The sequence below is a fragment of the Anopheles moucheti genome, unplaced genomic scaffold, assembly GCF_943734755.1.
Source record: "Anopheles moucheti unplaced genomic scaffold, idAnoMoucSN_F20_07 U1, whole genome shotgun sequence".
NCBI lineage: Eukaryota > Metazoa > Arthropoda > Insecta > Diptera > Culicidae > Anopheles > Anopheles moucheti.
In genome coordinates, this window is record NW_026453624.1 from 1,902,263 (window position 1) to 1,915,463 (window position 13,201).

Consider the following 13,201-nt stretch of genomic DNA (forward strand, 5'->3'; position numbering starts at 1 on the left):
ACTACTCGCGGACCACAATTCAAAAGTACCAAGTTCAAATCGGATGGTCGATGGATGCGAAAGTCAAAAGCTTTGGAATGACAAAGTCACTATTCGCGGACCTCAATTCAAAAGTACCAAGTTCAAATCGGATGGTCAATGGATGTGAAAGTCAAAAGCTATTGAATGACAAAGTCACTACTCGCGGACCTCAATTCAAAAGTACCAAGTTCAAATCGGATGGTCGATGGATGCGAAAGTCAAAAGCTATTGAATGACAAAGTCACTACTCGCGGACCTCAATTCAAAAGTACCAAGTGCAAATCGGATGGTCGATGGATGCAAAAGTCAAAAGCTGTTGAATGACAAAGTCACTACTCGCGGACCACAATTCAAAAGTACCAAGTTCAAATCGGATGGTCGATGGATGCAAAAGTCAAAAGCTATTGAATGACAAAGTCACTACTCGCGGACCACAATTCAAAAGTACCAAGTTCAAATCGGATGGTCGATGGATGTGAAAGTCAAAAGCTATTGAATGACAAAGTCACTACTCGCGGACCACAATTCAAAAGTACCAAGTTCAAATCGGATGGTCGATGGATGCAAAAGTCAAAAGCTATTGAATGAGAAAGTCACTACTCGCGGACCACAATTCAAAAGTACCAAGTTCAAATCGGATGGTCGATGGATGTGAAAGTCAAAAGCTATTGAATGACAAAGTCACTACTCGCGGACCACAATTCAAAAGTACCAAGTTCAAATCGGATGGTCGATGGATGCAAAAGTCAAAAGCTATTGAATGAGAAAGTCACTACTCGCGGACCACAATTCAAAAGTACCAAGTTTAAATCGGATGGTCGATGGATGCAAAAGTCAAAAGCTATTGAATGACAAAGTCACTACTCGCGGACCACAATTCAAAAGTACCAAGTTCAAATCGGATGGTCGATGGATGTGAAAGTCAAAAGCTATTGAATGACAAAGTCACTACTCGCGGACCACAATTCAAAAGTACCAAGTTCAAATCGGATGGTCGATGGATGCAAAAGTCAAAAGCTATTGAATGAGAAAGTCACTACTCGCCGACCTCAATTCAAAAGTACCAAGTTCAAGTTCAATGGTCGATGGATGCGAAAGTCAAAAGCGATTGAATGACAAAGTCACTACTCGCGAACCACAATTCAAAAGCATCAAGTTTAAGTCGGATGGTCGATGGATGCAAAAGTCAAAAGCTATTGAATGACAAAGTCACTACTCGCGGACCACAATTCAAAAGTACCAAGTTCAAATCGGATGGTCGATGGATGTGAAAGTCAAAAGCTGTTGAATGACAAAGTCACTACTCGCGGACCACAATTCAAAAGTACCAAGTTCAAGTTCAATGGTCGATGGATGCGAAAGTCAAAAGCGATTGAATGACAAAGTCACTACTCGCGGACCACAATTCAAAAGTACCAAGTTTAAATCGGATGGTCGATGGATGCAAAAGTCAAAAGCTATTGAATGACAAAGTCACTACTCGCGGACCACAATTCAAAAGTACCAAGTTCAAGTCGGATGGTCGATGGATGTGAAAGTCAAAAGCTGTTGAATGACAAAGTCACTACTCGCGGACCACAATTCAAAAGTACCAAGTTCAAGTTCAATGGTCGATGGATGCGAAAGTCAAAAGCGATTGAATGACAAAGTCACTACTCGCGGACCACAATTCAAAAGCATCAAGTTTAAGTCGGATGGTCGATGGATGTGAAAGTCAAAAGCTATTGAATGACAAAGTCACTACTCGCGGACCACAATTCAAAAGTACCAAGTTCAAATCGGATGGTCGATGGATGCAAAAGTCAAAAGCTATTGAATGAGAAAGTCACTACTCGCGGACCACAATTCAAAAGTACCAAGTTTAAATCGGATGGTCGATGGATGCAAAAGTCAAAAGCTATTGAATGACAAAGTCACTACTCGCGGACCACAATTCAAAAGTACCAAGTTCAAATCGGATGGTCGATGGATGTGAAAGTCAAAAGCTATTGAATGACAAAGTCACTACTCGCGGACCACAATTCAAAAGTACCAAGTTCAAATCGGATGGTCGATGGATGCAAAAGTCAAAAGCTATTGAATGAGAAAGTCACTACTCGCGGACCACAATTCAAAAGTACCAAGTTCAAGTTCAATGGTCGATGGATGCGAAAGTCAAAAGCGATTGAATGACAAAGTCACTACTCGCGGACCACAATTCAAAAGCATCAAGTTTAAGTCGGATGGTCGATGGATGCGAAAGTTAAAAGCTATTGAATGACACAGTCACTACTCGCGGACCTCAATTCAAAAGTACCAAGTTCAAATCGGATGGTCGATGGATGCGAAAGTCAAAAGCTAGTGAATGACAAAGTCACTACTCGCGGACCACAATTCAAAAGTACCAAGTTCAAATCGGATGGTCGATGGATGCGAAAGTCAAAAGCTAGTGAATGACAAAGTCACTACTCGCGGACCTAAGTTCAAAAAGTCCAAGTTCAAATCGGATGGTCGATGGATGTGAAAGTCAAAAGCTATTGAATGACAAAGTCACTACTCGCGGACCTCAATTCCAAAGTACCAAGTTCAAATCGGATGGTCGATGGATGCAAAAGTCAAAAGCTATTGAATGTGTTTAGGATTTGCCAATTGGGAATTATGGCATGAATTATAGCAGCTAATAGTATTAGTGACAAACGAAAAATCATAAAAAGGATTAATAAAGAGGACTCTTCGACAAGCACTCATTGGGCTCAGACGTGGTTTCGCGATCCGAAATTCGAGCTATTGAACATGGTCCTTCGAACCGGATAATTTGATATTGAAGAATTGTATTGAATTTGTAAGAGTGGTTATTTCGGAAAGTTTCGCGAACGTCTGTAGCCGTTGTTGGATATGGCAGTACTGTCGAAGGCGTCTCGCGAGCGAGTTGCACTATAGGCGCCAGGAATATTTGGCCTGAGTATTTCGTGTTTGAGCAGTTTAGGTGAAGGTGTTAACTGCGGTTATTGCTCGCTACCATACGGAATCGTGTGTCACAGATAAGTAATCGAAATTCTGCGGGACACACAATAACGTGGACAGTGTGATTGAGTGCGTGCCAGCGACGCTATCGTGCTTGGGCTAGGTTTTCGTGTAAGTTGGCAGTGTGTTGGTGTGTAAAGGTTGATCGTATCGCATCGTATTGGAACATTCTGTGCGCTATCCACGGTCTGCAAAGTGAGGTTCGTGTAATTTTATCGGTTCGAACCGTCATGGAATCGTAAGTGCAACAGTGGAGGATCACGATCGGGTGAATGACCAAGGTGACGCCACTAAGATCGACCGTTGAACTTTCAACTAGTTACAACTACTATCGTGCTGAGTGATAGCGTCGGTAATCAGTGTACGTAGCGTAACTCGCGTGAGCTACTCGTTTTTAGCAGGTGCCAATAGTGTTGCTAAGCAGTTGGACATCAGTGTTAGTTTACCGCGCGGCACGGGTAACTCAGTAAGGTGTAACTCAATAAGGAGATCGCTAGTGAGTGCCGATAGCGTCATTTTTACGACATCACACCATCGCTGCTAGAAGGCGCGCAAATTGTAAAAAATAAAATGGCGACCAAGGAAAAAAAGATTCTGCAACAGCTAACGCGTACTTACAACGATCGAGCGAGTATTATACAAGGTTTCGTTAATTTCATCACGAAGTACGATGCATTAGTGCATAGTGTAGAAATAGAGACACGGTTACAAGGTTTAGAAGATGCAAAGTTGGCGTTTGAAGTGGCTCGAGATAAGCTTCTGGTCGAGAATGATGATTGTGATTCGGAGCAATTGCGAATTGATCGTGAGTTATTCTACCAGCAGTACTACCAAGTGAAGGGTTTTTTGAACAACAAAATGGCCGAGGAGAATATTACACGTCTGGACACGAGTGTCCGATTCGGTGGGAACAGTACCTTGTCGCAAACATTACACGGAGCGTCGCGAGTGAGATTGCCAAAGATGGAATTACCGACATTCAGTGGTGAAATAACGCAATGGCTCACTTACAAAGACAGGTTTACATCGATGGTGCATGATGTCGCCGATTTGTCTGACGTGTTAAAGCTCCAGTATTTGTTAGCGTCACTGAAGGGGGAAGCAGCGCAGCAGTTTGACCATGTGCAGTTGATCGACGGCAATTATGCCAGCACATGGAAGGCCCTAACGGATCGCTATGATAATTCCAAGGTGACCAGGCGAGAGTACTTCAAGGCGTTAGTGCACCTGGAGCCGATGACGTCGGATAGCGTATCAGAGCTTACGCGTGTTGTTAACGAGATCAAGCGTCTGGTTAGAGGAATGGAACGTCTTAAGGAACCAATCACTCACTGGGATACACCACTAGTCGCATTGACCATGCTGAAGCTGGATAAGCAGCAGTTGCTGGAGTGGGAGAGGGCGTCAGCCGATGCGACGGAAGACAAGTACAAGATGATGATAGAATTCCTCGAGAAGCAGACGAAGATGTTCAACAACGTTTCGAGTCATAGTATCAGAGTTATCATCACGAAATCGGCAAGTAATACGAAAAGTGCAACTTCTAATAATGTGTCTTCTAGTCTTCCAGGTAAACTATCTGGAAAGGCACTTGGGCGTATCAGTCAGCCGAGAGGTTCACAAGCGGTCGCAATGGCATGTACGGCAGAAGCTCGAGGAGAAAATATGGCTAGGTGTTCACTATGTAGCGAAAATCACCCCTTGGCAAGTTGTTCGAAGTTCGAGGAAATGTCTCTAGATGATCGACAGCGAGTTATAGCATCGGACACCTTGTGCTTCAACTGTTTAAAGGGAAACCATCGTGCTCGGTTTTGCAGAAGCAGAGAAAGATGCAAGATTTGCAAGGGACGACATCACGTTTTAATGTGCAGAAAACCATCGGAATCACAGCTGAACAGTAATAGCCACGGTATCCATCAAGAAGGTCGATTGACAAGGGGCAAGGATCAAGTCACCATGATCAATGCCATGGCCCGAGGTGATACCAAGAAAAGTATGGTGTGGCTGTCTACAGTGCAAGTACTAATTAGTAACTCCTGGGGAGTAGAAGTTCCTGTAAGAGCACTGCTCGACCAAGGTTCGCAGTGTAACTTCATCTCGGAAGCAGTGGCGCAACAGTTAAGGCTGAAGAAAAGGCGGGTGCAGAGACCACTTTCTGGTGTTGGAGCGGCAGTGTTCAACGTGGAAACCTTGGTGTCGGTAGACGTTAAATCTCGTAACTCATCGTATGCAGCGTGTTTGGAGTGTTTGGTGCTTCCGAAGGTTACGGCGAGATTCCCAGCGCAATACATCGATATCAAAGGGTGGAAAATTCCAGAAGACTTGCCGCTAGCAGATCCAGGGTTCAACCAGCCAGAGAAGATAGACCTACTGATTGGTGCAGAAATATTCGGAGAGTTGTTACAACAAGGACAACTAAGATTGGCACCACATCTACCCATGCTTTTAGAAACGAAACTTGGCTGGATAATTAGTGGACGTGAAGTATGTAAGGGTTCCATCGAGTCTTCGGTTACACTAGCTAATTGCGTATTATCGGAAGAAAATCTAAATGCAGCCATGGAACAACTAGTAATGCTCGAAAACATACCGGAGGAAAGAGTTCAGTCCAGCGAAGAGGAAGCTATGGAACAGTGGTATCTACACACGACCACACGAGAGAAAACTGGACGTTATGTAGTCGAACTCCCCAAGATACCTCAGTACGAGGAAAGGCTAGGTGATTCCATGCAAGGTGCCGTAAAACGATTTGCATCAATAGAAAGGCGTTTGGCACGAGACAACAGACTCAAGGAGCAATATAGCGAGTTCATGGAAGAATACCTTCGACTGGGTCACATGACCGAAGTTTCATCCGCTGAGAAGGAGCATATGGAGGGAAGTCGTTATTATCTACCTCATCATGCGGTGTTGAAACAAGCGAGCACAACTACAAAGTGCCGCGTGGTATTTGATGCCTCGCATAAGACCAGCACGGGAACATCATTGAATGACATCCTTCTTAACGGTCCGCAGCTACAAGATGATATTGTATCAATTCTTCTTCGTTTTAGGATGAGAAGAATAGGGGTTGTTGCCGATGTGGAAAAAATGTACAGGCAGGTTCTAGTGTCACCGGCAGACAGAAATCTACAATGCATCCTCTGGCGCAAAGAAGGGTCGGAAAACGTCTCAACTTTCCAATTGAACACCATAACGTACGGAACGGCCTGCGCTCCTTATTTGGCCATTCGAACATTGCGGAAAATATTCGAAGATCACGAAGAAAGCCATCCGAAGGCTATGTGTTGGTACAACGACTTTTACGTCGACGATCTTCTTAGTGGTGCTGATACAGAAGAAGAAGTTCAACAGATTCGGAGTCAGCTGGTTGAGATGCTTGGTAGCGCTGGCTTCAGAATTCGAAAATGGGCTTCGAATGAGGCAAATGCCTTGAAAGATGTTCCGAAAGAAGACCTAGCTGTGAGCGAAGAAGTGAATATTGAAGGAGCAGGTGTTGGCACGTTAGGACTGGTGTGGAAGCCAAATCTCGATGTCTTCAGCATTCGGGTACCGGTTATAGATACATCCAAGCCGATTACGAAACGGAACGTGCTGAGCAACCTGGCCAAGATGTATGATCCTCTTGGATTTTTAGATCCGATCAAGATGAAAGGGAAACTACTGATGCAAACCCTATGGACACTGAAGGAGCCTAATGGAAGAACGTGGTCGTGGGATGCAGAACTACCAGAGAAGATCCAATCAGAGTACAGTGTATTCTCCGGCAAGTTGAACCTGTTGGATGGCATTGTCGTTCCACGGTACCCGAAGTTGGGCACCAATTGGCAATATCACATTTTTTGTGATGCTTCCGAGCGAGGCTACGGTGCGTGTGTCTACATTCGAAGCGGCTCAGTTACGAAAGGATTCAATATCAGTTTGATCATATCAAAGTCGAAGGTGGCACCGTTATCGAAAAAACTGGTGATCGCGAGGTTGGAGTTGTGCGGAGCACTTTTGGCGAGTCGGTTGTATCAGTTCATTCGTAATGCACAGCTGCAAGAAGCACCATGTTTCATCTGGACGGATTCGATGACCACTTGGCACTGGATAAATGGGTCCCCGCATACCTGGAAGACGTTTGTGGCCAATAGAGTAGCTAAGATCCAGACCCTGACAAAGCATTGCGTTTGGCGACATGTGCCTGGGTTGCAGAATCCAGCTGACCTCGTGTCACGAGGTTGTGATCCAGATGATTTCTGCAAGAACTCGCTGTGGTGGTCGGGGCCAGAATGGTTGGCACTAAATGAAGAAAATTGGCCGGACCCACCTGAGACAGGAGCATCACCGGAGATAGTTACAATAGCGATTGAAGAGGAGCGAGCTGCAGCCAGTGCATCAACTGAGTCGTCAGAAAAGAAGAAAATGTTTAGTGAACATTTGTTCAAGCGAATATCGTCGTACACTACTCTATGTCGAGTTGTAGCATATTGTATGAGATTTGGGACGGCGATGAAATCGAAACGAAAGCAGCTTTCTACGAGTCTGTCAACGGAGGAGATATTAAATGCTGAAATTCGCATAAGTCGGTTGGCTCAAGTGGAAGTATTTTCGGAAGAGATAAAGCAGTTGCGAAAGGGTGATCGAGTACCTGGAAAGTCACCATTATCAACGCTTGCCACTTATCTGGACGACCATGGTTTAGTACGAGTGAAGGGGAGGCTGGATAATTCATCATTGAGCGACTGGACGAAACATCCGATAGTTATCCCGAAGACGCATCAGCTATCAGAACTGTTAGTGCAACACTATCATCGAAAGTTACTGCATGCAGCACCGCAGTTAACAGCCATCGCACTTCGTCAACGTTTTTGGGTGCTTGGCGCGAGAACGACTATTAGGAAGGTGTGCCGTGAGTGTGTGATATGCTTCAAGGCCAAGCCATCGAGTGTTGTTCAACCAATGGCACAATTACCAGCAGAAAGGGTCATGAAGGCTCGACCTTTTTCAATATCTGGTGTGGACTATTGTGGGCCTGTCTTCATCAAAGGAAGTCATCGGAAGGCAGCACCAATTAAGGCCTTCATCGCAGTTTTTGTATGTTTCGTCACCAAGGCGGTACATCTAGAGTTGGTTTCAAACCTCAGCACAGAAGCATTCTTAGCGGCTTTAAGGAGATTTGTCGCGAGGAGAGGACTAGTGTCGGAGATGCATTCGGACAACGGAACCAATTTTAAGGGTGCCGCAAACGAGTTAAACGCCCTTTATAAACTATTACAGTCGTCTCAATTTCAGAATTCGGTACAAGAGTGGAGCAGCTCGAGTCGTATCACCTGGCGAGTTATTCCTCCTCGTGCTCCGCATTTCGGTGGACTGTGGGAAGCAGCGGTACGTTCAATGAAGCTTCATCTTAAACGTGTACTTGGAGACACATCGCTGACGTACGAGGACATGACGACTTTGCTGACTGAAATAGAGGGATGTTTGAATTCGCGACCGATCACGCCGATGTCCGACGATCCTGCGGACCTAGAAGCGCTAACCCCAGGGCACTTCTTAACTGGATCAAACATGCAGCAGCTACCAAACCTCGACATGAAGGACGTCCCAGAAAATCGTTTGAATCATTGGCGAGCCACGCAACAACGCGCTCAACATTTCTGGAACCGATGGCATAAGGAGTATTTGCAACAACTGAATGCGAGGACAAAGTGGAATGGGATTGCTACAGAGCTTAAACCAGGAATGATGGTAATAGTCCGGGAAGATAACGTGGCGCCATCAAAATGGCCGTTAGCTAGAATTACAGATGTACATCCCGGAAAGGATAATGTAGTGCGAGTAGTATCATTACGAACGGCTCAATCAGATCATGTAAGAAGACCTGCAACAAAAATATGTATTGTACCAATTGAAGCAGGCAAAAAGGAAATCGAGAGCAACAGTTAAGATGCAGAAAATTTAAGATAATTGCATGAACTAGTGAAATAAGCAGAACAGAAGATAATTGAACTTGCATGAATATTAATCAATGAACTTATAGAAGTAGATAAAAATAAGATTTTTATGGTGGTCGGGATGTTTAGGATTTGCCAATTGGGAATTATGGCATGAATTATAGCAGCTAATAGTATTAGTGACAAACGAAAAATCATAAAAAGGATTAATAAAGAGGACTCTTCGACAAGCACTCATTGGGCTCAGACGTGGTTTCGCGATCCGAAATTCGAGCTATTGAACAGAATGACAAAGTCACTACTCGCGGACCACAATTCAAAAGTACCAAGTTCAAATCGGATGGTCGATGGATGCAAAAGTCAAAAGCTATTGAATGACAAAGTCACTACTCGCGGACCTCAATTCAAAAGTACCAAGTTTAAATCGGATGGTCGATGGATGCAAAAGTCAAAAGCTATTGAATGACACAGTCACTACTCGCGGACCACAATTCAAAAGTACCAAGTTCAAATCGGATGGTCGATGGATGCAAAAGTCAAAAGCTATTGAATGAGAAAGTCACTACTCGCGGACCACAATTCAAAAGTACCAAGTTTAAATCGGATGGTCGATGGATGCAAAAGTCAAAAGCTATTGAATGACAAAGTCACTACTCGCGGACCACAATTCAAAAGTACCAAGTTCAAATCGGATGGTCGATGGATGTGAAAGTCAAAAGCTATTGAATGACAAAGTCACTACTCGCGGACCACAATTCAAAAGTACCAAGTTCAAATCGGATGGTCGATGGATGCAAAAGTCTAAAGCTATTGAATGAGAAAGTCACTACTCGCGGACCACAATTCAAAAGTACCAAGTTCAAGTTCAATGGTCGATGGATGCGAAAGTCAAAAGCGATTGAATGACAAAGTCACTACTCGCGGACCACAATTCAAAAGCATCAAGTTTAAGTCGGATGGTCGATGGATGCGAAAGTTAAAAGCTATTGAATGACACAGTCACTACTCGCGGACCACAATTCAAAAGTACCAAGTTCAAGTTCAATGGTCGATGGATGCGAAAGTCAAAAGCTATTGAATGACAAAGTCACTACTCGCGGACCACAATTCAAAAGTACCAAGTTCAAATCGGATGGTCGATGGATGCGAAAGTCAAAAGCTAGTGAATGACAAAGTCACTACTCGCGGACCTAAGTTCAAAAAGTCCAAGTTCAAATCGGATGGTCGATGGATGTGAAAGTCAAAAGCTATTGAATGACAAAGTCACTACTCGCGGACCTCAATTCCAAAGTACCAAGTTCAAATCGGATGGTCGATGGATGCAAAAGTCAAAAGCTATTGAATGACAAAGTCACTACTCGCGGACCACAATTCAAAAGTACCAAGTTCAAATCGGATGGTCTATGGATGCAAAAGTCAAAAGCTATTGAATGACAAAGTCACTACTCGCGGACCTCAATTCAAAAGTACCAAGTTTAAATCGGATGGTCGATGGATGCAAAAGTCAAAAGCTATTGAATGACAAAGTCACTACTCGCGGACCTCAATTCAAAAGTACCAAGTGCAAATCGGATGGTCGATGGATGCAAAAGTCAAAAGCTGTTGAATGACAAAGTCACTACTCGCGGAAAACAATTCAAAAGTACCAAGTTCAAATCGGATGGTCGATGGATGCAAAAGTCAAAAGCTATTGAATGACAAAGTCACTACTCGCGGACCACAATTCAAAAGTACCAAGTTCAAATCGGATGGTCGATGGATGTGAAAGTCAAAAGCTATTGAATGACAAAGTCACTACTCGCGGACCACAATTCAAAAGTACCAAGTTCAAATCGGATGGTCGATGGATGCAAAAGTCAAAAGCTATTGAATGAGAAAGTCACTACTCGCGGACCACAATTCAAAAGTACCAAGTTCAAATCGGATGGTCGATGGATGTGAAAGTCAAAAGCTATTGAATGACAAAGTCACTACTCGCGGACCACAATTCAAAAGTACCAAGTTCAAATCGGATGGTCGATGGATGCAAAAGTCAAAAGCTATTGAATGAGAAAGTCACTACTCGCGGACCACAATTCAAAAGTACCAAGTTTAAATCGGATGGTCGATGGATGCAAAAGTCAAAAGCTATTGAATGACAAAGTCACTACTCGCGGACCACAATTCAAAAGTACCAAGTTCAAATCGGATGGTCGATGGATGTGAAAGTCAAAAGCTATTGAATGACAAAGTCACTACTCGCGGACCACAATTCAAAAGTACCAAGTTCAAATCGGATGGTCGATGGATGCAAAAGTCAAAAGCTATTGAATGAGAAAGTCACTACTCGCGGACCACAATTCAAAAGTACCAAGTTCAAGTTCAATGGTCGATGGATGCGAAAGTCAAAAGCGATTGAATGACAAAGTCACTACTCGCGGACCACAATTCAAAAGCATCAAGTTTAAGTCGGATGGTCGATGGATGCGAAAGTTAAAAGCTATTGAATGACACAGTCACTACTCGCGGACCTCAATTCAAAAGCATCAAGTTCAAGTTGGATGGTCGATGGATGCGAAAGTCAAAAGCTATTGAATGACAAAGTCACTACTCGCGGACCTCAATTCCAAAGTACCAAGTTCAAATCGGATGGTCGATGGATGCGAAAGTCAAAAGCTATTGAATGACAAAGTCACTACTCGCGGACCACAATTCAAAAGTACCAAGTTCAAATCGGATGGTCGATGGATGCGAAAGTCAAAAGCTATTGAATGACAAAGTCACTACTCGCGGACCTAAGTTCAAAAAGTCCAAGTTCAAATCGGATGGTCGATGGATGTGAAAGTCAAAAGCTATTGAATGACAAAGTCACTACTCGCGGACCTCAATTCAAAAGTACCAAGTTCAAGTCGGATGGTCGATGGATGCGAAAGTCAAAAGCTATTGAATGACAAAGTCACTACTCGCGGAAATCAATTCAAAAGTACCAAGTTCAAATCGGATGGTCGATGGATGCGAAAGTCAAAAGCTATTGAATGACATAGTCACTACTCGCGGACCACAATTTAAAAGTACCAAGTTCAAATCGGATGGTCGATGGATGCGAAAGTCAAAAGCTATTGAATGACAAAGTCACTACTCGCGGACCACAATTCAAAAGTACCAAGTTCAAGTTGAATGGTCGATGGAAGTGAAAGTCAAAAGCTATTGAATGACAAAGTCACTACTCGCGGAACTCAATTCAAAAGTACCAAGTTCAAATCGGATGGTCGAGGGATGCGAAAGTCAAAAGCTATTGAATGACAAAGTCACTACTCGCGGACCACAATTCAAAAGTACCAAGTTCAAATCGGATGGTCGATGGAAGTGAAAGTCAAAAGCTATTGAATGACAAAGTCACTACTCGCGGACCTCAATTCAAAAGTACCAAGTTCAAATCGGATGGTCGATGGAAGTGAAAGTCAAAAGCTATTGAATGAAAAAGTCACTACTCGCGGACCTCAATTCAAAAGTACCAAGTTCAAATCGGATGGTCGATGGATGCGAAAGTCAAAAGCTATTGCATGACAAAGTCACTACTCGCGGACCACAATTCAAAAGTACCAAGTTCAAGTTGAATGGTCGATGGAAGTGAAAGTCAAAAGTTATTGAATGACAAAGTCACTACTCGCGGACCACAATTCAAAAGTACCAAGTTCAAATCGGATGGTCGATGGATGCAAAAGTCAAAAGCTATTGAATGACAAAGTCACTACTGCGAAAGTCAAAAGCTATTGAATGACAAAGTCACTACTCGCGGACCACAATTCAAAAGTACCAAGTTCAAATCGGATGGTCGATGGAAGTGAAAGTCAAAAGCTATTGAATGACAAAGTCACTACTCGCGGACCTCATTTCAAAAGTACCAAGTTCAAGTTGAATGTTCGATGGATGCGAAAGTCAAAAGCTATTGAATGACAAAGTCACTACTCGCGGACCACAATTCAAAAGTACCAAGTTCAAGTTGAATGGTCGATGGATGCGAAAGTCAAAAGCTATTGAATGACAAAGTCACTACTCGCGGACCACAATTCAAAAGTACCAAGTTCAAATCGGATGGTCGATGGATGCAAAAGTCAAAAGCTATTGAATGACAAAGTCACTACTGCGAAAGTCAAAAGCTATTGAATGACAAAGTCACTACTCGCGGACCTCATTTCAAAAGTACCAAGTTCAAGTTGAATGTTCGATGGATGCGAAAGTCAAAAGCTATTGAATGA

At 43.5% G+C, this 13,201-nt stretch overlaps 1 protein-coding gene across 1 annotated transcript; it reads left to right on the top strand.

Moving 5' to 3' along the window:
• The first annotated feature begins 3,594 nt into the window (after positions 1–3,594).
• On the top strand, positions 3,595–8,407 carry LOC128309251 (uncharacterized). Its single transcript, XM_053045625.1, has 4 exons — positions 3,595–4,542; positions 4,595–4,708; positions 4,915–7,802; positions 8,302–8,407. Exons 1-4 carry the CDS (start codon positions 3,595–3,597, stop codon positions 8,405–8,407), a joined length of 4,056 nt encoding a protein of 1,351 aa, XP_052901585.1.
• Positions 8,408–13,201: the final 4,794 nt, after the last annotated feature.

Excerpts from the sequence above, each read along its gene's own strand:
- LOC128309251 (XM_053045625.1), top strand. The coding sequence starts at position 3,595 with ATGGCGACCAAGGAAAAAAAGATTCTGCAACAGCTAACGCGTACTTAC. Across the intron at positions 4,709-4,914 it reads TATGGCTAGGTGTTCACTAT|CTGAACAGTAATAGCCACGG; the intron begins GTAGCGAAAATC and ends TCGGAATCACAG. Across the intron at positions 7,803-8,301 it reads ACGCATCAGCTATCAGAACT|AATTCGGTACAAGAGTGGAG; the intron begins GTTAGTGCAACA and ends TCTCAATTTCAG.